General features: G+C 40.1%; 1 protein-coding gene across 17 annotated transcripts in view; it reads right to left on the bottom strand.

Annotated features, from left to right (window-relative positions):
- Positions 1-26,609, bottom strand: part of stxbp5l (syntaxin binding protein 5L) — a 121,997-nt gene that overhangs the window by 47,360 nt on the left and 48,028 nt on the right. For all 17 annotated transcript variants that reach the window (XM_047600583.1, XM_047600581.1, XM_047600579.1 and 14 more), the window contains exons 3-5: positions 18,628-18,709; positions 12,163-12,263; positions 6,847-6,981 (exon numbers count right to left, since the gene is read on the bottom strand). In XM_047600583.1, coding sequence (XP_047456539.1) covers positions 6,847-6,981; positions 12,163-12,263; positions 18,628-18,709 — 318 coding nt within the window. The remainder of the gene's footprint in view (positions 1-6,846; positions 6,982-12,162; positions 12,264-18,627; positions 18,710-26,609) is intronic.

A 26,609-nucleotide genomic window follows, 5' to 3' on the forward strand; every position in this document is an offset into this window, starting at 1 on the left:
ACACCGCGGAGACAAATATTTGAGACGAGCGACTGCCTCGTTGACTCGGTGCTCAAAATTTCCCTTCAGCTGACAAGGCCAGCCTTTGAAATGCACGGAAAACATTTCAGGGAAATTCAGTCTGTGTTTTTTGATGTATCTTGTATGAATATATTCTGAAAGATAGTGAGGCTCAATTCTGAAATCTCAATTTTTTTTAAAAGGTAAGGGCAGATTCTAATAACAGTAATTAGCAATATACATAATATAACCATTATTAATGTGAGACTGCTGCACTATGGTAAATGGCTTTATTTTTTTATGGTGCCTTTCTAACCATTGGTACCCAAAGCATTTTATAGTCACAGACACATCTATCTATTTTCTCACACACACATATTCACACACCAATGCTAGGAGCACCTGGGGGTTCGGTGTCTTGCTCAAGGACACTTTGGTGTGTCGAGCCGCTAACCCTCTGGTTCGTGGAGAACCCACTCTACCTGCTGAGCCACATCTGCCCCAATAGTGTGAATAATTCTTCTGAATAACCATTCATAAAAACAGAGCCCCTTAGTAGACAAAGGTTCGAAATTAGATCCTTAGGTCTGGATCTGGCGTCATCAGTCTTTAGATGCGGCAGGGTGGTGGGTTGTGTGGTCCTAGGGCAGCAAGTTTAATGTGATGATTCTGTTCCTCTGTAATGATCCTGGCATGGGATGGGATGTAATGGCACCGTTAAACAAAGAGATGAGCAAATGAGTCGGTCTAAAAGCTTTCATTGAACGTACTGGTGTCCCAGAGCTTGTTAGGAAATGACCAAATCATGTCAGAGACGCTGCCAAAAACCAGCACCTGCTAAACAGTACTGCCTGTTGTGGCTCAGGGGACGTAAAAACCAGGTTAGATTCTCATCTGTTGCACAGCGAGAGCCGGGATACGCACTTGCATACGCTGCGGAAATAAGAGTTGCATACTATACTACATAAATGATGCTAAAAGAAGTAATCAAAACAATTTTTAGCTTGTAAGTGGAAGAAAATAGAAGGGATGAAACAGAGGTGGGGATGTGTTGCTAGGTACACCGAGCAAAATCACTTGAGTTATTTATTGCAGTCACTCAGAGATTGACTATCGAGGCTGTTGACATGACAAGCACAAACGCAAAGACACCTTGAGCTCCAGGACCCTCGCAGCCATGGCAACCCATCGCCGTGAGAAAAGGGTAAATAATCAACGCGACAGATGAAAAGGAGCGAGACAGGGCAGGAAATAGCAAGTCAGCTGCAGAGATGTGAAGGACACGATGCATGTGCACAGAGATTAGTCACAGCCTCTGCATTCATCTAACATCCACCAAGTTTTCACAAAAACTATGCAGAAAGTTTAACTTCCTGGCATTGGTCCGTCATTGACTCATGGGTGTACTCTTTCAGTATTGTAACTTTATTCTTAACTGTAAGCATCGTCTGACCTCGACGTCTCAGTTGACAAAGTTCATGTGAATTGTGAACATCTTGGAGAGATTCAGAACTGAAATATATATCAGATATGCAACTGTTTCAAAATGCCAGAGACTTCACTTGAAAATGAATATTTTATGGAATCTTCCTTGGCAGGGGTCCACAACATTGATTTAGACCTTCATCTACCCACAATCCTTTTCACCTGCTGCCAATAAGGGTACATACATTTCCTCAAACAAACCTCTACTAATTTTTTTTTTACCGCATTTTTCTCCTTTGTTGTCTGTGTTATTTCATATTTCAATTCTTATCATAAATTCATGTTTCCTGTGGTGTCCTCCTTTCATCTGTCATTTATCATTTATTGAAGGAGAAGTTCATTCCCTCATCAGCTGGACTCAATAAATCTCACTTTAGTGGCTGAAAGGTTTTGGGCAAAATATAAAATGACACTTAAGAAGGCCAATCTCTCCATACCAGCAGAGAGGGGCTTCGCTCTTCTCTTCGCCAGAAGAAAATTAAGATTAAGAAGGTGCTGGGAATTTGTTTGGAGTAGGAGATAATGGCGATGCTGTTACGTGCATGGCAAGCAGCAAAGACATAGCTGGCAGCAGAGGACTGCAGCGAAAGAAAATGAAAATGATAAATTCCAGCGTTTGTTGACAGAGGAATCATATGGTCCATATCAGTTAACATGAACATATTTGGTCTAGTGTCCTTAATTAAAAACAGCAACATGGGACTGTAGAGTAGGTTAAGTTACATTACTTCACTGCCAAAAAGGGAATAGATACAATGAGAAGTTTTCTTCATGGAGTTAACTTTTCTTGCCTGTGGGCATGACATTAAGACACGTATCTGCGGTTTTTGACTTTGTCTCCATAGGAACATCACTTCAGAGGCAGTGTCATTACTGCTTCTGAAATACTGCTATGCAGCAGCATATGATTTTCATCCCTGCCTGCCACCGTGGTCAGACAGAAACTTAAATGGCACAGACAGGTGAATATGTGGTTTTTCCTCATACTGTTTGATGAGAGCCATTCAAATAGCACACGCTCAGTGAGCAGACAAAACAGCTGGCCGTTTAGAAACTGCTGCAGAAATGACAGCTATGGTAGAACCAGTCACCTGTGCACATGGCAAGATTTCTAGCTGTCATGAGTCTGTGGCATGCTCAAGTGTACGCTGGCAGCCCGGTGGCCCAAATTCACACAGTAAAATGACAAACAGTAATAATCTTAAACAGAAACAGCTGTGTAGGAGGCTTTAAACTGGGTGAGGAACAGGTAATACACCATGGCAAGACTGAGCACAGCAACAAGACACAAAGCAGACTGAGGTTTCAAGATGAGATCTTTTGAAGATCAACATCTTTCGCAGGTGCACAAAGGAACGGAGGAACAATGTTGAGGATCGTAGGTGCAGTGGTCGTCCAAAAAAGAAAGAAAAAAAAGGAAAACACATCGAGCTTATTTCCCTTGGAAATCAGAAGATGTCCATCAGAGCCATCAGCTCAGAACTGTCAGAAACCAGTGGGACCCAGGTTCACCCATCCACTGTCTGGAGAAGTCTGACCAGAAGTGGTCTTCATGGAAGAGTTGCAGCCAAAAAGCCATACGTCTGACATGGAAAAAAAGCCAAGTGACTTTACTATGCACAAAACATACGAACTGTGGTGAAGGAAATGGTAGCAGGTGCTCTGAACTGAAGACTTTAAATATTTAGCTGTGGTAGAAGGCAGTTTGTTCAACAAAGAGCTGGAAAGAGGTACAATAATGACTGTCTGCAGGCAACAGAGAAGCATGGAGGAGGTTCCTTGCAATGTTTGGGGCTGAATTTCTGTGAGTGGAGTTGGGAATTTGGTCAGGATTAATGGTCCTCAGTGCTGAGAAATACAGGCAGATAATTATCCATCATCTAATACCATTAGGGAGGTGTATGATTAGCATAAATTTGTTTCTACAGGCCAAGGTCATTAACAACTATCTTCAGGGTAAAGAAGAAGAACAAGTCCTGGAAGTGATGGCATGGCCCCCACAGAGTCCTGAGCTCAACATCATCAAGTGTGTCTGAAAAAACGTGAAGAGATCCACACATCCACACCATAATGTATATTCTGGAGAAAATGAAAATGCTGCCCATTCAGATTTTTAACATCCCAGTAAGTGCTATACTACTGTACTGATGAAAGATTTTGTAAGGAGGGCAGGGTTGTTGATAGACATTCAAACTGCCATAATGCTGGTGACTAGGACACATGTCCTGTGTCCATGTAAGACTGACTTTTTGCCAAATAATTAAAAAAATAACAGACAGACAGACAGATAGACAGATAGATAGATAGACAGACAGACAGACAGACAGACAGACAGACAGACAGACAGACAGACAGACAGACAGACAGACAGACAGACAGACAGACAGACAGAGACAGATAGATAGATAGATAGATAGATAGATAGATAGATAGATAGATAGATAGATAGATAGATAGATAGATAGATAGATAGATAGATAGATAGATTAGACAATTAGGTACTAGGGTAATCAAACTGTGTCTTATGTCAGTGTTCACTTTCTTCACACTTTCAATAACCACAGCTATCTTTCCATAACCCTAACTGTGCTATATGCATTTCTGCACCATGTAAGCAGTTTTCATTTATTAATCATCTTATGAAAAATATGAGGGACTAGGAGGCTGCAGAAAACTCATTGTTTATTGTACCGTCCTAATGGCAGAAATAGCTAAACATGCCAATGTTGATTATGGTTGACATGAAGCCAGGCGTAAACATAATTCTGTTCATCAGAGGGATCTATGAGCTGCGGCAGAGACGGCGCTGGGCTGCTGTGTTTACTCATTTCTCCTTGCATCTCATTTTTTTCATATCTTATTTTGGAATGAATCTCCTGAAGATAAAATTGCGCATTAAATACGTTGCGAAGTCATTTGAATTTCAATGAGAGCCCTGCCCTCCTGCTTGGGCACAGTGGCCCCAGTTGAATTGTGGCTATAATAGATCGCATTCTTTTCAAGAGAGCACACTTTGGTTTGTATTAAATGAATGCATCTGTGAACGACTGTCACAAAAAACAAACAAACAAATGCTCTGAGGACACAGATGCGCACACAAGTGTAAATACACGTACACACACACACCAATGTTACTCGCACTCCGCAGTTTGTACGGTTGTGATGATTTCTCCCATGTTCACTAAATGCTCCATGGCAAAGAAAGCAGAAAGTCCCTGCTCATCCGTATTCATGTTTTCATGTGGAAAGCCTCCCCAGACAAACAATGACATTCCCCAGTCGCCCTTGTGTTTTGATTAGAGAAGATTTATTCTTTTCTAGTTCAACTTCTCACGAACTCCACTTTAGAAAGGTAGAGTGCTGACGGTTTGAAAATACAAAATAGATTACAGTCTGCAATAACAGAACATAATGTGGAGTGCACAATAACTTATTGTTGAGATGATTTTATGTCGTCCCGTTTCACTCGAAACAGACAGAACAGTCAAGTTATGTCTCGTATTCTTAAATTTGCCATTGTCTCGTATTTGTTAGATATAAACTATTCAGAATCCAGACCTTATTTAGTTTTCTCAAAGCATCCTGCCTGTTCAGTCACCTCAGTATAAATCTGGGACTAATACGACCTCACATGACTCCTCATTTGGAACATCTGGCGATGCTGCATCCTCATTAGTTTTATCCATCAGGTCTTTTGGTACTGTAGGTTAATTGTCCCTTAAAAGACCAGATGACAAAAATCAATTATATCCAAAATGCCGGTAATTATTCAGTGAATTTATCAATGCACCACGTGAAGGGTCAAACAAGTGTGTGAATAGTGGTTTTAAACGCAGCCAGATATCCTCTCCTTGTAGGGGGTGTATGTTTCTCATGTATTATTATCTCAAGGTTTCAGAAACTTAAATGTAAAGACAATTTTAAACCAAACGGTTCTCTGGAAGGTTTGAGATTAACTACTGACTGGGGAACACACACACACACTACACATACACCTACAGCCAGAAAAACTACAACCTGCACCTAGTCTCAGTTTCTGCAGTTTGGAAACACTGAAAGGGGGACAATTCCTCCATGAAGATGAAAAGGTGCTGTGGTCCAAAGGGATCCTTAAGCCTGGAATTAAATTTTAAAAATGTAGCCTTCTTTAAAAAAACATTGTGTTCTGAGTCTTCTGTAGGTCTGACAACTTAAAAAATAATGTGTATTTACTCCTTAGAGTGTGTTTCTATTTAGTAGGAATCGTACACTCACAGACCTTAGCTGTGTGGGGTCAACTGTGTTGCATTGCAAGGAGGTACAGTTACCAAATGCACAACTAAGTGCTACATTTTCACCATATTTTCCCCTTCTGCTGCGTACTTACACTACAGTCTTCAGCCACACCACAAAATTATTCAGGAACTTCTGAAGTAGTGAAGCGTGACGTAAAAGTAATTGAATGCCTTCTCCGTTGACTTTGTGGAGAAGAAGCAACAAACCCATTATCCTTTTAAAATCCTATCCACTGTCACTGCCTCCGAGACTTTTGCAATGATTGGCAGACAGGCCGCCCACACATACGCATCAGCGTTAAGACTGCTCGCCATAGTTTGGGCTGTCACGAGCCAACAAGATGTCATGGTATAAGAGTGACTTGTGACTGACACCGCGGCAGTGAACTTGTCAGGGTAACACCAGAAAGAGCAGCGCGTAGGTGGTGAAACCAAGAAAAACAAATGGGCACACAATGCAACTGAACACAATTTGTGTACTTGATGGTGCGTTACGTTGTCAGCTGGTGGAATATGTCAGCTACAGAGACAATACTTGGAAAAAAAGAAAACAAAAGTGCATGTCAACAAATTAATAAAGGAGTCTGTTTGTTTCCTGATAAGTCGTTTTAAAATTAAATTGATTGACTTCCATATGTAAAATGTCATAATTATGGCAGCTGTCAAGCTGAAATCCAATTGTAAGAATAGTTCAAGTCTCATTCTGTTATGGCTTCAGAAAACCACATCATTCAATATGACTGAGTAAGATTTAGTTTAGCAAATTGTCATTTTCTAAATTAAGTATTAATTAAAAAGTAATGGCCAACATTTATATCATGAGGCCAAAATCAATTCAGAAAGCCCCATATTTCATTGTGTGTGCGTCCATGTACAGATTTAATTACAAAAACAAAGCGATGCACATTAAAGTGATTGTTACAAATCCATACAGTCACCTAAATTCTCAAAAAGGCATCTTGCCCATCTTACCACTTAATATTTCACAACAACTCACATATCCTGTCGCTCCAGCTCCCACCCACACCACCAGCAGCACCATCATTACCATCACTGATCACAAGTCTTCACAGTGTAACATACTCACAATTCTATGGCCTTGTTCCACATGATGACGTATCCAGACAAAATAAAGGACTCGATGTTGACGATGTGTGTGTTTCCGCGCTCCGTCCCCACATACAGCCATTTACTCTGAAAGGGCAGGTGGCAAAATGTGATCCTGGAGAGAAAGAAAAACAGAAGGATGGGAGCGTTAGTGTGTTACAATATGAACAAACGACGCATCACTTTGTACTTCTGCTGTTTAGTACATTTACCATATATTCATTAAACTGTTGCTAAATGGTAACAACTTCCCTTCTTCACAGGGGTTGTACCATGACTCATCCAGAGATGTCATGGCCTGACTCATACTGTGTCATAGTTTAATTTAGAACACAGACGTCTTTTCCACTTCAGCACCTTTCGCGCAGGTATTATTACATACATTCGCTCTTCCTGCCCTTTGCGTTGCCACTCCTGCATCCCCCTTGTTTGAGAACGTTTGCACTCGGTCTGTGACTGCCAGTATGAATAAGTAGGGTCTTTAAAAACAAATGGCAGAAGTGGAATCCTGAACGTTTTCCACATTCTGCTACATACACGCCTTTCAGTGAAGGCGAAGCATTTTCACCATCTCACAAATACTCACGCTCCCTTTGTTTAAAGCTTTAAACATTACTGAATCCTAATTAATAAATGCAGAACACTTTCCACACAATACACTGTTAATTCTGCAGCATCTTTACTGTTTATATGCAACTTTAAATCTACAATAGTACAAATGTATCCTAATAAGAGCGTATACCTGAATGTCTGCTTTAAAGTGCTAGTACACAAACACTTCATGTGTCTATTAAGAACACATTCTCTCTGACTTTTCACAAAACTTCTCAGAAGTGAATGTTTTATTGCTTTTAAATGCCCGGAGAATGTATTTTTATCCCAGAACTTTTGTTATTGTGGCAAATAAGATAATTATGACGCAAGGCTGCTTAAGCCATTATTGTTCTGCCAATGGCGCAAAACATCTCTGCGAGCTTCTTAACGAGGAAATAAAGATCAGCACACAGTAAGTCACTCCTGCCCATGCTGATTATCTTGTAGCGATGGGGGATATCTGGGCTGCAGCCCCCACACCCACCCACCTAGCAAGCGGCAGGATTATTAGATAGAAGACAAACGAGACGGCAGACAATTCAATAAGGATTTTAGGGGCTTGAGGAGATGACAAAATACAACCTGGCAGGGGGCGCAGGAATATTATGTGAGCAACGGAGGATTATTCGTAACAGTTTTTCCCAACAAACATTGCGATGTCAGGCACCAAATTGGCAAATTTCCTTGTCTAAGAAGGTCTTTAATTCTGGATTTCTTGATTATTAGGGCTTCTTATTTACAATAAAAACCAAATGATAGGAAACAAATCTATTTACAATCACCCCACACAAGTATAATTGTGCAATCTGTGTCAGTAGGATTTATCATTGCTAGCAATGCATCTAAAATCCCAGATTAAAAAAAAAAAAAAAACATACCTGCAGTAACTTATTTAAGTGTTTACATATTCTTCTCACTTATTCTCACTGATTAAATACAATCACCCACAAAAGATCAAAAAATAAGTTTTTAAGAATAAAATTAAATGGGATAAAAGATGAGAAGATGACAGGATGGGTAGAGGTAAGCACAGATGAACAGATGTCTACAGTTTAGCAGTTTATGGAAAGTCAAAGACATAGTTTTGACTCCAGGCAGTGAGACCAAGCACCGTAGCACTTTATAATTACGGATCGAAGGAAACAAAAAGAGACATGAGTTTATCTGCCAGCTGACCTGCCTGTTTAAGACCAGCCAAGGAGCAAATAGCCCTAATGAAGTTAACAGATGTAGAGATTAATTGAATTGGTGACATCACCTGGGGAACTGGCAACCTTGCCATCTGCTCTGCTCGACTCATGACACAGCTGCTTAAGAAATTCCACAACAACATCCTGTATCAGTAAACAACAGACATGCTGCATAAATTATAACGACAGATGATTGCATTAGCTCACATTACTCTTTTTAGTATGCAGGAAACTGCAGTAGCAGTGCAATGTGTCATGCATTGTGCATGCATTTCGCTATTTGACAACAGCGTGACAGTCGAGGAAGAGAGGCAGACGCGAGCAGCTGGCTGACAGTCATCGCAAAACTATTCGCTCAACAATTTCCGGTGATTCATGCGCTATTCTGGTGGGATTCAGTCGGGGTGTTGGGGTGATAATTGCCAGAGGTTCAGCCTAGAAACACTGAGCTAAATGGAAAGCCACTGCCCGGCCTCTGAAGGATGACTCACGATGCCCTTTTTCTCCTTTTGTCTTAGAGCATGATTCACTGCTCTTCTACTCAGAGCAAGTGATTCTACCTCCTACCTTATCGCACCACAAGGCAGGTAGGGAGCTACTCAAAGGGCAGCACCTTTGAAGTGAAACATTATTCCAAACATTTACCTCTGTGTGTGTGTGGGCTTATGCATCACACAGTGCTAGGTACAGCTTCTGCGCTATGAGACGAAAATGTACAAGGACATGGACGGGTTTACAGAGGTCGGTATGTGACGATTTTACAAAGCTGAATCTGAACAAATATGTGTAATCACAGGAAAGCTGATTATAGGTTAGATTATTACATTTCTGTTCTGTTAACTGGGTGCTTGCTGTCCCAACAGTTAATGGATGCTGCTTCCATCCTGTTGTCTGTTCTTAATACAACATGCGGAGTGTTTTAACGCTTTCAGCACCAAGCTCAGCTCTGGACCATGGATGAAAACTGACAGGATCTCTCTCCATCTACCACCCATAACTCAAGACTGAAACCTTCAAGATTGTTCCCAGCAACTGCTCGACATATGACTGAGAATGTAGCGTCTACCTACACCTTGTGTTTATATAGTGACGGGTTTCAAATGCACACCAGGAGAAGTGGTTGACTAGGAGGAGAGGTCCTCTGCCAGTGTACGTCAAAGCCCAGTGTTGAAGTCCTGCACAAGCACCATGATGTGGTGAGAAGGTTTCTCAGTGGCCAAAATGATCAGATCATTCAAAAAACATTACTCACTGGAAAACTGAAACCAAACCAGCAGAAACTTCTTGGACAACAAACCCAAAACCTTTCAATATGTTTCCTATGAAACACGACTGTATGGAGCAAACAAACACCATCCAACCATCCATTAGGTCTCTGTTGTCAAGTAAGTCTCGAGTTTTATGATGTGATTTTGTTTTGTTTTGTTTTTATAGTAGCACTGACATTTTTTGGTCTCCGTGAGGAAGCTTATTACTCTCTTGTGATGGAAAGTTTCAGCAAAAACATGCCCGATGACTCAGACAAAGTTCGTGACTTGTAATATAGCAAGCAGAGTGAGTTTTCTTGACTTACACTCATCAAAAGTGCATTGACACTGACCCTGCCTTTCTGTGGCCAAAGAAAACTTTGGAGGAATAATAAATGATTGTGCCTCTTGCTTTTCAGAAAGTTATTTCCCATCATATTCAGCAGCGATGCAGTTATTTTCATTTAATGTCCTTGCCCATGACAGAGGTCGAAATAATCTTTTCATCAGAATCAAAAGGTGTTTTTTTTTTTTTTTTTGCACTCAGACAGAAAGTATGAATTGAAACAGAAAATGAAAACAGAAAATTACACTATGCTTATCTCACCGGCTTTATAATGTATCATGGGACATATAGCATAAGAACAGGAAAGGGGATATAGTTGGGATTTCTTGGCATAAAACTAATACAATCCTTTTTTTTTTACTGCTTTGCAACACACATTTTCATGTGTTCATTTCATATGTTTTACTTTGTACAAGGCTTTAATCACCTGATTGACCACTTTAGATAATCTCTCTGTATTTTGCAGCATACCTGAGTTTTCACTCTGTTGTCTGTGGTGACATTGCTACAGTGAATTACCACTGTGCTATAAGTCAACCAGTAAAGACTGGTTTAGCAGAGCTGGCAGGGGGCCAGACTGTGGTGTAGCTCGCAGCAGCTAGGAGTACCAGAAACTGAAATTGAATTTGTTGTAAATGTAACTAGGATTTTATGAATTCACAAATTTCGTACATTTCAGATACTCCAGATCAAAAACAAATAGCCTCCAGATGGAGGATTACAGTCTAAAGACTCTGATGAAAAGCGGAACAAACATGGATCCCCACTGGTGTGGCTTTTCTTTGTTGGAGAAAGCTAAAAGAAGACAGTTGCTTAGGGACTGTACACACTGCACCTCATCGTCTTTTGCATGTGAGCTTTCCTAGAGGGAACTATAGACCTGAACTCTACTCTGCTACCTTGGCTTGAGAGGCAGAAATGATGGACTGCAGATATGCTCTGGGTAGTTAAACAGCTGCAGTGGATGAGTGTCCCTCACAATACTGTGCCTATCGTGCCCAAACAAATGTGTTGTTTTAAACAGAGTCACTTTTGTGTACCGCCAGAGGTCTGAAGTGTTTTGTCAAACACGGAAGAGGTTTCTAAAATGAAGCATCAGCATTAAGAATGCTTGTCATGAAACTTTAATAGTGGAGAGCAGAGAATGGGCTCCTGCTGTTAAGAACAGAAAGAGTCAAGCTTACCACCACATTCCTCACACTCTTTTCCACATGTGTATGGGCTTAAATAAAGCAGTGGTTGAGACAGAACTTACTGAGGGTGTGGTACCCTGCAGGAAACAGGTATGTCAATACCTATATTATATCTGCCAAGTAAAGGAGGATAAGAATGGATACAATATATTCCCGGTCAAAATAATGTAAAAATGTTCAACATTTAAGAGCAACAGACAATAGAGAGAGATATGAACCATACAAACAAGACTTCTTCCAAACTCTCCATTGATAAATGAAATGTAATTTCTAACAGTTGCCAGCACAGATTTCCATTAAAGCTACACAATGCATCAATGTTAAACAACTTTATGCAGATCCAGATGTGCTAATCAGGTGTGCACTGCATAACTTTATGTGTGAAGAATTGTTTCATTAAGCAAAAGTCTAAAAGGGTGTCTTAATTCATAGGTTTTATGTTACGTAATGTGTTTCTATGAGGAAATGTTTGAAGTTGTGGTTTTTAATTAGTGGTAAGTTGTTGCAGTCTTACTCCAGAGTTTAGGTGGGAACATGTCAAAGGTTTTGCCTTTGGTTGATGGAAGGTCAGCTCTCATGTCTGTGATGGTAAATGTATCTGAACCAGAACGTCCAGCTAACTAGCTGTAGCTGGATCAAGGTCAGAGGAAGAACAGAGGTTCTGTCCTACACCTGTGATCCCACTCTGCTTCTTGATGATGAGCGGTGTGTGTAATCTCTGCTTACCTCTCTCTGTTGAATTTGAGTGAATGCAGGATCGCCGGCCGCCTTTGGCGCAGATTCCACAAGTGTAGCGTGTCATCTGCACAGGCTGTGACCAACGCCCCCTACAGGACAAAACAAACAGACGGACATCAGGATGGAATTGTTATGTGGATGCAGAGGGTAGCTTTCCTTTTGGATTCAACCCAAGTGCCTTTAGTCCTAATAACATGAATAAAATTATCTCAGGCACAGCAATTGTAGTACGTCTAATATAATCCAGTATATGGTGCATTACAAATTCATATATGATATGAAGAGGGACTCAGGAGACGTATGACTCGAATGTCTGTACATTCCCCTCAAGTGCCGTTTGAAAATCAGAATCAGAAAGGATCTTCTAAAATTGGGCATCAGCATTAAGGAAACTATTACTTTATCAGATACAGTAAATTAAAAAAAACTTAATTGTGTGACCTCATACTGTATCAGTGTTAGGGCATCATATGATACTGGATGGAAATGGTTAAAGGAGCGTAAATTATTTCCAGATGACATAAGATGGTGACCTCATTGGTTCTTTGCTTCTAAGAGAGCTGTAATTAGTGTGAAATTCCCTGTGTGGCTTTGCTACCAGGGCGTCGCTGTAAAGACTGGAGCCCAGGGAGGATTTAACTTCTGATTACAAACTTAATCATGGGATTCAAGGCTGCATTGTACTGTGCAAGACAGAATGAAAACATTTCTGCCTTCTGATTTCCATGTTTTCAACTCCGTCTCTGTATATAGAGAAACCAACTGTATTTTCTGCAGCTTTTCAAAATAAGATATGAATTAAAGTCAGATGATTTAGCACTGAAAACATGAGGATTAAAAAAATGCAGTGTTGTGACTTTTAGATGTCACTCGAGTCTTAACAGATAGGAAGGAACATGTTATTTGAACCTTTTCCACTCACTGCCAAAGTGTTTGATGTCGAATGTCCACATACAGAAAACGTTATAACGCACCTCATCCATGTTAACTCTGCCTGATGATTATATTACATTCATTTGTCAGATGCTGTGCATCATTTTATTTCTCATTCTTTCCAAGAGCTTTCCTTTAATTTGGACTATTTTCGATGCAGTATAATCGCACCCATGTGGGACTAAGGCATTTTTATAATGGTAGAATCATCAATTTCCCATTTAATTGTACTCCATGATTCCTACTACACCATCTTCAAATGAAGATGTTTTTTTGGCTGTTTGCAAGCCCATTAAATGTGCTGATAATTTGGGTGGGTGGGTGGTTAGCAGTGGGTAGAGAACCATCTTATAAAACGCTCATTTGCATGCAAGTTCAAAAAGAATGTCTGCATGTAAGTTTGTGTCAATACTTTTCTCTAATACAACGGCCTCATCTAATTCTTTTACAATTAATTGATTTTGGATCAGGTTCATTCCCGGAGATCATGATGACTCTGACGATTTTATTGTCATCTGATAGTGTTAGTTTGTCAGTATTAAGGTGGCCTACAATTAGTCTTCCATTTGTAGTCATTTCATTTGCAGTAATGATACTTACAGCAACTCTGTACACTGTATTTTGACATTTAGTTATTTAAGGAGCCACGTGTGACGATGTTAGAGATCGAAATGAAGGTAATATGAAAATACATTCTCAACATGATTTTTCAAGACCAATTCTAAAGCCCCATTACCCATCTAACAACATGATATTTCTGAATATCTTTTCCTCATGCAGGTGCATTTTTTCACCTGTGTTCAAAAAGCCAAGAAGGCAGAAGCCAGAGGGCGAGAAAGTGAACTGGAGTAAAGGAGCTGGAGCAGCAGCTAATGATGAAATCATACCAGGCGGGAAGAAGAAAGACGGTGAAAGTCCGTCATGGTGGAATAACCGTGATGTCTTAATCAAGGCAAGGTGACCACAACAGCTACGAAGCACCTCGAGAAAATTGTCATACATGACATCTTCCACTACCACTTATTCTCACCGGGGTAGCAGGGGTTGCTTTAGCCTAGCTGTAGGAGTTCATGTTATTTATTAATGTTCAAATAACATAGCAATTCTTTCAAAGAGCCAAAAGAGAGATGTCAGTAATACAACGAATGTATTCAAACCCTACAAAGAGAACCTATCATACTGTGTACTCCTGTATTGATGTGACCATTGAAATGAAAAGCAATGTCTCATTAAACACTCATCAGAGTAACTGCCATTACTTAATTAATCAATATGTCAGCTAAAATGTGGCTCGGTACTAACCAGCTCTTAGAGAAACTGCCTGAGGTGTTGAACAAAACGAAAATGATCAAAGCTCTCAAGCAGAGAAAACCAGCAGTTTAGACAGGCCATGTAATCTGTCACCTTTCAATTCATATCATGTCCTGTGTTTTAGATGTGCTATTCAACAGCACTTGACACACACCTGAACATTTTTTAGTTCTAGTGAGAGATAAGCCAGCAAGATTTGTGTAACTTGTGGAACTGATTCTTAACGTGTTACGTTTGTTTTAAGAATTACCACTAAACAAAAGACTACGCGTCTTGTTTCCAGCCTTCAGCACTGGTCTCATGAGCTTTTCCTTCTCTAAACAATCATCCACCTTCACTTCACCACCAAACCACCCTGACACCACCCTTCAGCAACCGCCTCAGCCTCTTCATATGTATTATTCATCAAGCAAAATAATGAAATTCACAACAGGGAAACAAACACATTAATTAGCCACTTCACATCCTCCACTGACAGCGACAAAAAAATATAATTTTCTTCATGAAATAGAGAGTGAGAGGTTTATAAGGATGACATGGTATGAGATTATGACTATATAATAAGACACTTGACAAATAAATATGTTAAATTGTGTGATCTGCGTGATAGAGAAAAGATAGATGCTCATAATGCATGCAAAAGCACACCACTCACAGGGACCTGCAAGAAGTGGCCTCTTTTGTGTGTTTGCTTTTCTAATAGGAATAAGTCATTACATCTCACTGAATGTCAAGAGGCCAGTCTGAATATGCAAGCCAACCATTAACAGGGCAACCAACAGCCCACACACGGAATCAGAAAGAGGGCTTTGACAAACAGCTCTGCTAATAGCCACTCTGTCAAACAATGGGAAGACCTGCAGACACTCGGAGAATACATAATAGAAATCAGTGGGGAGTGTGTATGCACCTATTTACCACATGCATACATGCACATTAATATGGGGACTAATGTAGGGAGAAAGTCATTCTAAAACCCCATGAGCTATTCCAAAATGTTCCCAGGCACATCAAGGTATGTAATCTCATCCCAGCAGGCCATAGCTGGAATGTTCCTTAAAAGCCCGCACCATCTCAACCGGTCTCTTCTGAGACAAAGGAGCAGCAGCTCCACTCTGAGCGCCTTATTCCATGTCTAAAGCTGAGTCGAACCACACTATGGAGGAAACTACTTTTTGATGCTTTTATCCGCAGCGCCATTGATTTGGTTGCAACACAAAGTTGATGACCATGTATCATGGTCACGGTGACTCAAAAGCTCAGCTGCCTCCTCGCCACAACAGTTCAGAACAGTCCCAGTGTGTGATGAAGACTAGTCTAAAGTAACCAGCAGGACCACAACATCAGCAAAGAGGAGAGGAGTGATTCCGAGTTCTAGGTGGGCTTTTATACCAATTTGGCTGCAAGGTCACCAGCAACCAACAGTTGGGTCACATGGCCCTAAATGGGGTCCCTATAACCATGCAGCTGTGAGAGGTTCCAGCTGACAGGATTTGACTGACAGGATTTTTGTCTGTACAGTTTAGCAGACCTACTGATTTGGTCATTTCAATCCTTTATGGGGCAAGGAACCATATATGGTCACTTTGGTGCCTGTGCCTCTCAGTGAGGTTTAGAAGCATCTGGTTTTCATTCAGCCAATCAGAGAAGATCAAGGAAACATTCTCAGGTGACATGTGGTTTGCTAAGTCCACCTTAGTACTTAGCACAACTGCTTTATTAGGTACCATGAAGAAGTTGAAATGTTGTCTAATGTGATAATGTGTATGAACCAGCACTTATCTTCTAATGGTCTAAACACATGTTTACATTATTTACCACTTAAGGGCATGGAACCATACACGGTAACCGTATATGGTCGCCAGTCTATCGCAGGGTTAACACAGAGACAAACAACCACTGGCACTCACACCTAGGGTCAATTTAGAATCATCAGTTAACCTAACAAGCATGTCTTTGGAGGTGGGAGGAAACCGGAGTACCTGAAAACCCACACAGACACAGGGAGAACATGAAAACTCCACCACCACCTCCAAATGCCTGAGCCAGACTCGTATCCTCTCGCTGGGAGACATCAGTACTAACCACAGAGCCACTGTGCTGCCCCTTAATCTTTGTTTTCTCCATGACAATTTAAAATGTAAATTTTCATTCAAGTATAAAACACACAACTTAATATCTATTGCTTACACGTTACGAATACCGACACTGTGGTGACCATTTTGTGGAGAAATTGAGTGGTCCTGAAATAAATTTAACAAGATATCCTTGAAGCCTGATAATACTGTGGCATGCATGCTCTCAAATAGATACACAATGTTGGACTCTTACACAAGCCTTTGGGTGCTTATACACAAACATAGTTACATGCACACAGAAAATACCTGTCACACAAACACACACACGCACACCCCTCCTCAGACACATCCACCTCCATTTGCCTCAGACACATCATAAGTAGGCCAATGAGCAACGAAGAAGTGGGCTGAAGGAGCCAGTGGGCTTAAAAAGAAATGACTGGGTAAAAGAATAAAGGTAGAGGTAGAGGAGGCAGAAAGGAGCAATTACATCAGAAAAAGGGAGAAGACGGATGAGGTAGCTTTATGTTTGAGACTTGCATGACCCGGCTTTTGCCAGAACCCCCCCCTCACACACACACTTTTCCCCCAATACACCTACAGTATTTTGCTGGCACTCCAACTAGATATTAAACTGCTGTTAAAATCCTATCAGCTACTTCACACAGAGCACTGCTACGTGTCTGCCCACACACTACCGGTCTATCAAGAGAAAAGTGAGCCATGAGAGAAAATGGTTTTTAGAGGCAAAGAAGGAAAACCTCTACATAATAAACCCTTAATTAAAATAACTAATTACATAGTGTTTTGTCTCCTGCTGTTCCGTATCAAAGAAATATGTTGAGTCTGGCTAAATTAATCTCACCAACAATTTCAGACAAAACAACTGATAGTACTCCACGAGGCTGGATGCTATAAATTGTCTATTAATGTATGTCACTATATACTTTTGCAGACTGGGGTTTCTGTGGAAAATAAAAAAAGACTTTCGCATTTGACTGCACTTTACAAAGTCATCCGCACTCAAGTGCATTAACAATGGGGCATAATCCAATTTGTCCTTTATCCAGTAACATAATATGGTACCCAAGGTACTCCAATAAAGCTTCCATTTATAAGATTACTGTTCCCTTCATCTCCATTTCCTAGTAACAATGCTACTCGAGCCACACACAGTGTCTTCCAGCAGGTGAAATCTTCTTTACTAATATAAGTTTTGGACGGACTTCTCTTCCGTGATATTGATTTCTGGCTAATGCATCATATTCAGAATAGATAATATAAACCGGTGAGCTCAACTATTATCATCACTCCGCACAGATGGAGTTGTACTGATGAAGGTCCATTGATTATCTGGTATTGATACTGGAAGGGATATACAGTATTAGGCAGTAAGTGAGTGACTCATTTCTTTTAGGCAGAGTGACTTTAACAATGTCATCTTACTGAGTCCTGGATGTTATTTATTTATTTTTTTTTTTCTGTTTTGGACTTGTAAGTTATACTGACATTTTTATTCAGTTTGGGTTTTCTTATCCTCTTATACATTCTTCTGCTTTTAGTTTGACAGACGTTTCTGTTCCTGTTCTGTTCCTGTTTTAAATAGAAATACTTCTTGACCCCGACTCTTTCTGTTGTTTTGCTTCACTTGTAATTTTACTGCCTCTGTTTTTTTGTTTGTTTCTTGTTTCTTATTGTGCTGAATTTATTCCCAGTTGTTTGCCAGTATGCCTCTGGATTTTTATGCCAATATTTGTTTTTTCCTGTTACTTGTGTTTTTAAATTTTATTTTTTTTTTCAATTCTATACTTCCTATTTTCTGTGGATTTTCTATATACATATATATATAAGTGTGTGTGTGGACTTATTGTGCCCTTTAGTATCTTCTATCTATAAGTTTCATTAAATTGACTTTTTTTTAACCTGCCTCATCTCCAGTGCTTGTGTCTCACATTTGGGCACTTCCTCTTTTCATTACTACCTGGGCCGACCACATGGATTTTCTCGGGTGATTAACATTCTTCTGATGATTAGCAACACACAAAAGGTCAAATATACTTTGTCAGACATTGGGGCCAAACCGACAAAGTAAAGCAAAGGAGGTGTGAGAAGTGTTCACATTGTCGCTTACCTCATTGATGAGGAACTGCAGTTGAAGAACAGCTGCTCCGCTCTCATGCTGACAGTAACAGTCCACACCTGGTCGCCCCAGTCTGATGACATCACACAGTCAAGGAAGTGTACAGTAGTGCATTATAGGTACATCAGCACAACATTGGCAAAAACAGTGAAAATTTATATTTACAGCCTACATGAAGGACTAGTACACATGCTGACAGGAGGTCCGTTAAAATGTCATCTTCAGCATCTTCAAGTTCCAAAGTGGGAAAGGACTATGACTGCTGGTTTCATTACTTTTCTATTAACAACGAAAGCTTGTCGCAGCCCAGAGACCAAATACTCAAATAATGAAACATCAATGGAAAAAGATGCAGAAGATAAATTGTTTTAATAGAATAGAAACGCCAAAAGGAATATTTCAGAATGTAAAATGTGGTTAAGGCTTAAAGAAACCTTATGAGATTTACAGAGTAGGAAATCCAGATTCTGATGGCTTTTTCTTTTTTCTTTTTTGGGAGAGAATCTTGCAGTCAGCAGTCAGTGTGCAGGATGCAAGAAACAAGAGTAAATACTAGTCATTATGTTTTGCTTTAACTACTTGATGGACAAAAGCAACACATGTTAGACAAACCATCGTATGACCAGTAAACACTTGCACTCATACTATAGGACAAAGGGCTTATAAAATGTTATTCAGCCGCAGCGTTTGTCTGTTTAAAACTTCCCTCAGGCCTTGATCTGCTTTCAGTTCACTAAGGATTTACTTGTGTCAACTGAGGTTGCAAAAAATCTGAATTTGCACAATAATGTCTGCAGTTGTATAAGCAGGCAGGTGGTATAATGTCAAACAACATTATGACAAATGGCTGGATTTAAAAAAAATAAATAAAGTGTGTTATACGATTTAATGACTGCTGACATTTCCCTCACTTTGCCTCTCTGGTCATCTTGGGTTATTCAAGTTCCCAGGGACATGACCACGTAAGTTCAGACGAGGGGCTCCGTGCACATGACTCCGCTCTGTGTTATCACAAAAACATCCCTCTCAGAAGCAGCTGTAAATTAAGGCTTAAATTGCCTTTGATTTTGCTGTGGAGGAGTTTCTGCTTTGACTCTCCTTATTTGCAACAAGTAATACAAGTCCCAATTCTGGTCTCAAAAGCTTAAATATGAAAATGAAAACAGTTGTTGTTGTGTTATAATCTTGATATCCTGCAGCGTTCCTCTGTTTGTCCTCACTATTTTTGCAACTCCTTGCTGAGTTATTTCCCAGTGTGCATTAAAAATCCCATGTTGAGTTTATTGCCTTTTGATCCTCAAATACATTTCCATGCAGTTTGTTTGGTAACAGGTAAGGTTACTAGAGAAAGTCAAATCCCCGAGCACATCTTTGAAAGCAGGTGGAAATCAGCAGGATGGGGAAATGACGCAACATGAAAACAGAGCCAGTTGGATCTGAATCACTATCAGTTACTCAATCACTTCAGTTTGTTCAGAACGCTCGACGTTGCCAACATTGCTAAACACAGCACAAATTAGGAGTGAACAACAATCCTACAATGAACAAAATTACATATTTTATCATTAAAGATTTACTTTTGGCCTCTAATATGAAGACGATTGCGACGTCAGTTTCTCCTTCCATGTATTTGGTTGACATTTATTTTGCATCTTATGATTTCATGTGCATATGCATTGCAATGTTCCATGACAAAAGTTGTGGTGTGATGTGTCAGGCTAGTTTGCCCTCCTGTTCTCCCTCAAGAAATATCTGTCTACCTCTTTTTATATCAGTGACTACAACACCTTGCTAACCACCCATAGCTGTATAGCTACAGACGGCAGAAGTGCCCCTCTAAAGCAAAGTCAAAGCAAGTAGAGCTCCCCCTGGTGACTGACTGCAGTATAGGTCATAAGCTCCACCCCCTTCATGTTAGTGGATGGGACTTAGTGCCATGTCAGCCACTCCGTAAAGTGTAAACAATTTTTAAAAATAAGTTCAGTGTATAATCCAACATTTGCTGGAAGTTGAGCTGACTGTAATATAATAGGCACAATAGTTTGGCCAATGCACAGTTGTGGGCCACTATCAAATACGTGTTCAGTTGTTGGCCAACAGTGCAAAAATAACAAAAGCACAAAATGTGTGTTCAGTTCTACTGAAACACAGTATGAGTAATAACCTGGAGCAAGCGCCTGGAGAACAAGTAACTGAGCTGAGAAGGGGAAAAATCTGATTCAGTTCCTGTGTTTATCACCTGTTGTGGACACAGATGCACTGAAGCAAAATATTTTCACATGCAATACATTATCAAATGTGAGAGAACTTCAGGAGTTATAAATTCTTTATCTTATCGTTGTTTTTTTGTGCACTACAATCACAAAGCCATTATCACTGAGCGATAACCATAGAAACTCTGCATTCAAAATAAACATCAGCTGCTACAAAGTTAAGGCAACAGCAGATATAAGCAGACAAATAATATGAGAGTCTCTGAAACCATCAGGGCAGAAACTTCCAGACAGTATTGCTAGACAGACTTATCACATCCTCAGCGACAGCATCAACTGACCCACAGATACGGTGAACTCCTGAACCAGGCTTCACATCATAGGCGCACTGGGGAGGAAAGACAGTTTACGGTTCAAAATACTGCCAGTGACTTTAGGCTAAAGTTAAGATTCTTGTCCTTTTCCAAAATTTACAAATAAATAAAGAAAAAGCTATTACATGTTAACCTGCAGTTCTTTACACAGTCCATGGAAAGCTTTGTATGGAGCTGTATTTCATATGTTTCACTTCTATTGTACCTGCACAAAATCTATTGTATTCACCATTTACCTACATGCAGAGATGATATATTTAGATGCATGTTTTAAAACTGCCAATATACTTTTTGCTTCAGTAATGGTTTGATAATACACCAGACATCAGACGTAATGCAGAGGACAATGTCTACATATTGGAACCTTGACCAACTCAGGACTGCTGTCAGTCAGGTGTATCTGCAGTGTGTTTGTTTGTTGCTCTGCTTGTTTGCACCTCCTGTATGTATGTGTTACGGATCAGAAGCACAGCCCAGCTGTCATCCAGGAAAGGAAGCCTGAAGTAATGGTAAATATAGAAAGAGGCACTACACACGTATTCTGCACATTTCTATTTATTGTATCCCTATGTTAGTGTATGAACGCCTAAATATGTTGCTTCCTCTAATATTTCTAGTTACGTTCCTCCACCAACAGATATGGTGAAAAACAGAAGAGACTAAAACACAACACACTGAACCACCTACACGCACCAACTGTGCTATAACGCACTGGGTATTGTTTACATTTGAGTCTGTGATGGTTCTCGTCATTTCAAGATTAATTAAGATGTTTACCACGAGTTCAAGTATTAAAAAAATATGAATACAGATTAAAAGATGAGTATTTGAGGGAAATGTGAACCACGTATGTGAGCGTAAATGATTGACGGGGATGAAAATATCTGCATTCGTTCTACTTACGAGCTTAAACAATATATCCCGAAACCACAGCGGTGTCAGCTGCCATCCTGTGGGGCGGCTGCATCATTCCACGTCAGATCACATCCACCGAAGGTGCTTGTTTCTACCACTAACGGCCTCAAATCGTTTTGATTCCGGAAATGCTACAGAGATTGACACGTCTCTGACGTGAAAAACAGAAGTGTTGCTGTAGGGTTAGTTTTGCTCTAAAAAACTTGCCAGAGGTGAAACTTTGCAGGAAGACAACAGGAAAGCGGAGCCGGGTGACAACCTAAAAGATTTAAACAAATAATGCTTGGTGTTTGAATTGTTGAAACAAAACGGTTTACTATCAAAGCCTTCATGGCCTGCCTTACAGAGATATGATCCCACCGGGGTAGTGGTTAGTCGTCTGGATGAAAACACCCGCTATGCTATTGAACAGGATGACAAAGAGAGAATAAATCCTACACCAAAGCACCTTTAACCGAAAAAAAAAGTGCTTCATAGTGGGGGTAAAGATATTTTATAGACCTTGCATCAGTGCTCACAAGAGCATGTGAGTCAAAACAAAATAATTTCATAAGACAGCAGAGCGTACAAAGTATTAACAGAATCAATCTGAGGCAAACACAGTCCATTTCAGTGGATGTAATTTGTCACAGATAACTGGCTGCAGAATTTCACTGCAGCCATTTTGAAGCTTCCGGGTGCACTGTTCTTTTTCAACAGAGGGCTGGCTTCAAAGACTTCTATCATTAGGGTTCAATACTTTGGAAAATAAGGCCCAGGTTCAAAAGTCCCAAGGTTGTACATTAAGGCCAAAGTCCAGAAAAATATGAATTTTTAAAGAGGCGAGAGCGTAGGGGTGCGCAGCAGCCTTTAATGCTCAACTTAAAGAGAAACTCTCCAACTGATCTATACCCTTCCTTTCTGACGGTCATCTTTTTTCCCCAACCTCTGCCATCCATCCATCCACAACGATTGAACTACATCAGTGAGGATAAAAGGACAGAATAAATAAATACCACATATCATGCTTATTCAGAGACCAGTGAACTTTTGTGCCCATGCTTTCTGGCTTTCTGACCTGTAGTAATACACTGAGCGCTAGGAGCAGGCCAGCGCACAAGTCGATATTTATTTCTGTTTTGAGTGCCCACACAGCTGGTGGCTTCCAGCACTTTAAGGTTAAAATGAAAGCAACTCGGAGGTGGCTTTTTATATGCTTGTTGCAAAGTGTCGATCTTGTCGGTTGTTGTTTGGTTTGCTGTAATGGAGGCTTTCAAATGGTGTTCCCGAATTATATACGCTTAAGTAAATAATACATGTAGTAGAATACAGTGGTAGATGTTGACCTAGTCTTCATATTTTTGTAATCTGTATCCATGATTCTCTCGTTCAGTTGGTGTGAAATATTAAAAAAACGAATGTCTTAAGCTGGGCTCAGACTACAGAACTGTAAAATTCTACTGAAGTTTGAAACGAGGTTGCATGATACACTTAAAAGAAGACTTCATGAAAGAAAATCTCTTTACACACACGTACACACTCCTAGATTAGACAATAATACACTACAGGACATTATGCCAGATCACGACGCATTAAAAAAATGATGGTGACTCACCCAGATTTCAAGTCAGTAGATGGTGGTAATACACCTGCAAACTGACTAGTTAACTGGCATCAATACAAAAGAAGACTGGCTGAGGACATTCGTGTGTGTTTTATCAATACCAAGCATGAAAAGGTTGGACTTGATGAAGTGGGCACTGCAAGATTACATCCAGAAAGGTCTGAACTAAATTCCTGAGAGGTAAATCTGTCTACAAATTCTATAATTTACACGTGTGGTTGTATTTTCACAAAACTCAGACATTTAAAAATCACCCCAACGCAACAAGGCTGGCATAAATGATACATATGTCAATCAGTAAACCAGCACTGGAGTGACTTTAGGTGGAGACTCTGTTAATTCAGGGCAATGAGCATCTCAGAGTCCACTCGCTCAAGGACCATGTGCAAGTGAACACGCCTGCGTTAGATTCAAGAGCTGACTTGAAAGGGAATGGTAGACTTAAATCATCTCTCTGCCAGTCTACATCATTCTCTCCCTGACAGGCGAGTCTTTGTACACATCACATTCAAATTCACATCACACCCGAGACCGCATCAACACACACAAGACGCTGTCAAAATACAAAGCTGTGATGTGAAGGTGAATTCGCCTGCATCCATACAGGAGACAAACACTGTACCGCTGCCAGCTGACAGGACAGACTGCCAATGAGTAATTGCTGCATGTAGAACTGGATGATTTTTACCTTGAAAACCAATAACTGAAAGCCAGTGTGTCATGAATTCAAAAGAAAACGTTGCTATGCACAGTTTCCTCCTCGATGGACAGACGATGGAGTCGCACAAGGGTCACATTTCAAATCATCTTAAAGCTAATGTTGTTGCACAGCTACTTATATGAGGCTTGATGCCTGGTAGATGTTTCAGTGAACCACGTCTGATCACAAGTAGCAAATGTGTTCAACACATTTACTTTTACTCGTGCAGAATTCAAAGTATGGATCTATACTTCTAAATGCAGGTTTTATTTTCCGCTATATAACTGGAATGACAAAACAAGCAGCCACAGCATATATTAGCATTGACATAAACATGCTCTAGTATATGTACTAAGGACTTTAATATTATTAGTTTGGTTGTATCTGGCTGCTTTAAGATAATCGCACCTACGTATATGGTTGCGCTGCCAAAGTGGCTAAAACAAGAGGAGGTTCCAGCCAATTATTTCCAACCTCACCCTGCTGTGGATAAACAAACAGATTAGTTTCAAAGGCTCCAATCACACACCTGTATTTATCTCAGCTGGAAAGACAATACATACAGTAAGTGTGCTGTTAGAAAGAAATGGGCAAATGTTTTTGTTCGCTTGGCAGGAGCAACAAGGAGCAGAGACAACAGTGGAAGAGAGTAGGAGGAGAAAGTTTGAATTGCATTCCTGCACGGTTGCCCAAAATTACCCATGCCTTATTACCGTGCAAACATTAAAGCTAGCATGACTAGAATAAGAAAAGCAATCTGCTATTTTCAGCTGTTCCAAAGGCTCTCTGCTGTTAGATGAGCAAAACTCATAAATAAGCTTTGTCTAGTTTCCATTCACTATTCACTCACTTGCCAAATAATTAGATACAGTCTTGAAAACAAATGCATTCAGTCTTGCACTAAATCCCCCTTCATGACTATTACAATGCTTCAGAAAATTCAAATGTATGACCGTGTCCATTAAATATACAAAGGGCGGTTAAAATAATAGAAACAAGTGCCAGTACAACATCTTCAATCTTTTGGTATGTGCATCAAGCCACACACGAAGACAAAACATGGATACGTTCGACTGTAACTCAGTTATCTCCAACATTTCTTCACGTTCCACTTTCACACTTCTGCATCCTTCCACACATTTTTATCCCGCTGCCCTCTGAGGTATTTCAAACCAGAATGCCTTTGATTCCAGCCTTAGTGTTTGGCTTTTCTGTCATTCTGTCTCCTGGACATGAACACATGCCTCCTTACAACAACAACAACAACAACTGCATCCAGACGTCCTTTCTCCCTCAGTAGGTGTGCATTACATTCACACCGCTAACAAGCTGTACTTGTTTTTGAGTTGTGAGCACGCATCATTACCTCCTCGTTCAGTGCTTCCTTGCTCTGTGTCCTCCATAAATTCAGAGCAAACTAACCAAAACAGTCTTCATAAGACAGACAGACGAAGGGCTGTCTTGGTGGTTGAACCATATTGTTGTCTGTCATGTCTGGTTTCTGCTCAATCCCTGATAGATGAATCAATCCGTGACTGTGACGGACCTTGTTGCGGTATCCTGGTGTTTTCACCTTGTTCCATCAGCTCCAAATACCTATATGTCATTTTTTTTTTTTTACTATTATTTTGAAAGAAGACTGAGTATCTTACAAAGGAAGAATATCAGCACTATCCATGACTATGTTAAAGGCTTAAAATAGCCCAACTAAAATGGGTTATTGCACTTCCATATGTTCATACCAGATGATACTGGCTTGAGAGGGGGCATGGAATATTTCTGAAAACACCTTATGAACATGTTGGCTAGCAAAGTGTTTTCAGCTTCATTTAACACCTTGGTAAGTGAAATAACACACAGAGCATGTGAGAACATCTCATCACAGTGTTTATGTTTTACCCTCAGTTAAACTTAGGGGCATTTTTGTCCATTTGGGCAAAAAAAATCCTCTTCATTTGGCTGCCGTTTGGACTGTGTTAGTGCATATGGGACATTTTTTTCTAGCAAAGTCTGTCTGTACAAAAATTTTGAAATAATAAAAAAAAGGATTCTGACACTGAAAATTACAAAAATGTCCATGTCCAAATACTGCTAATACTAACACTGCTAAATTTAACGACTTATTGTTTTTTCTGATTTTTTATGCATAAATCTCTTAAACCACTTCA

This window comes from Mugil cephalus, chromosome 12, assembly GCF_022458985.1.
Source record: "Mugil cephalus isolate CIBA_MC_2020 chromosome 12, CIBA_Mcephalus_1.1, whole genome shotgun sequence".
NCBI lineage: Eukaryota > Metazoa > Chordata > Actinopteri > Mugiliformes > Mugilidae > Mugil > Mugil cephalus.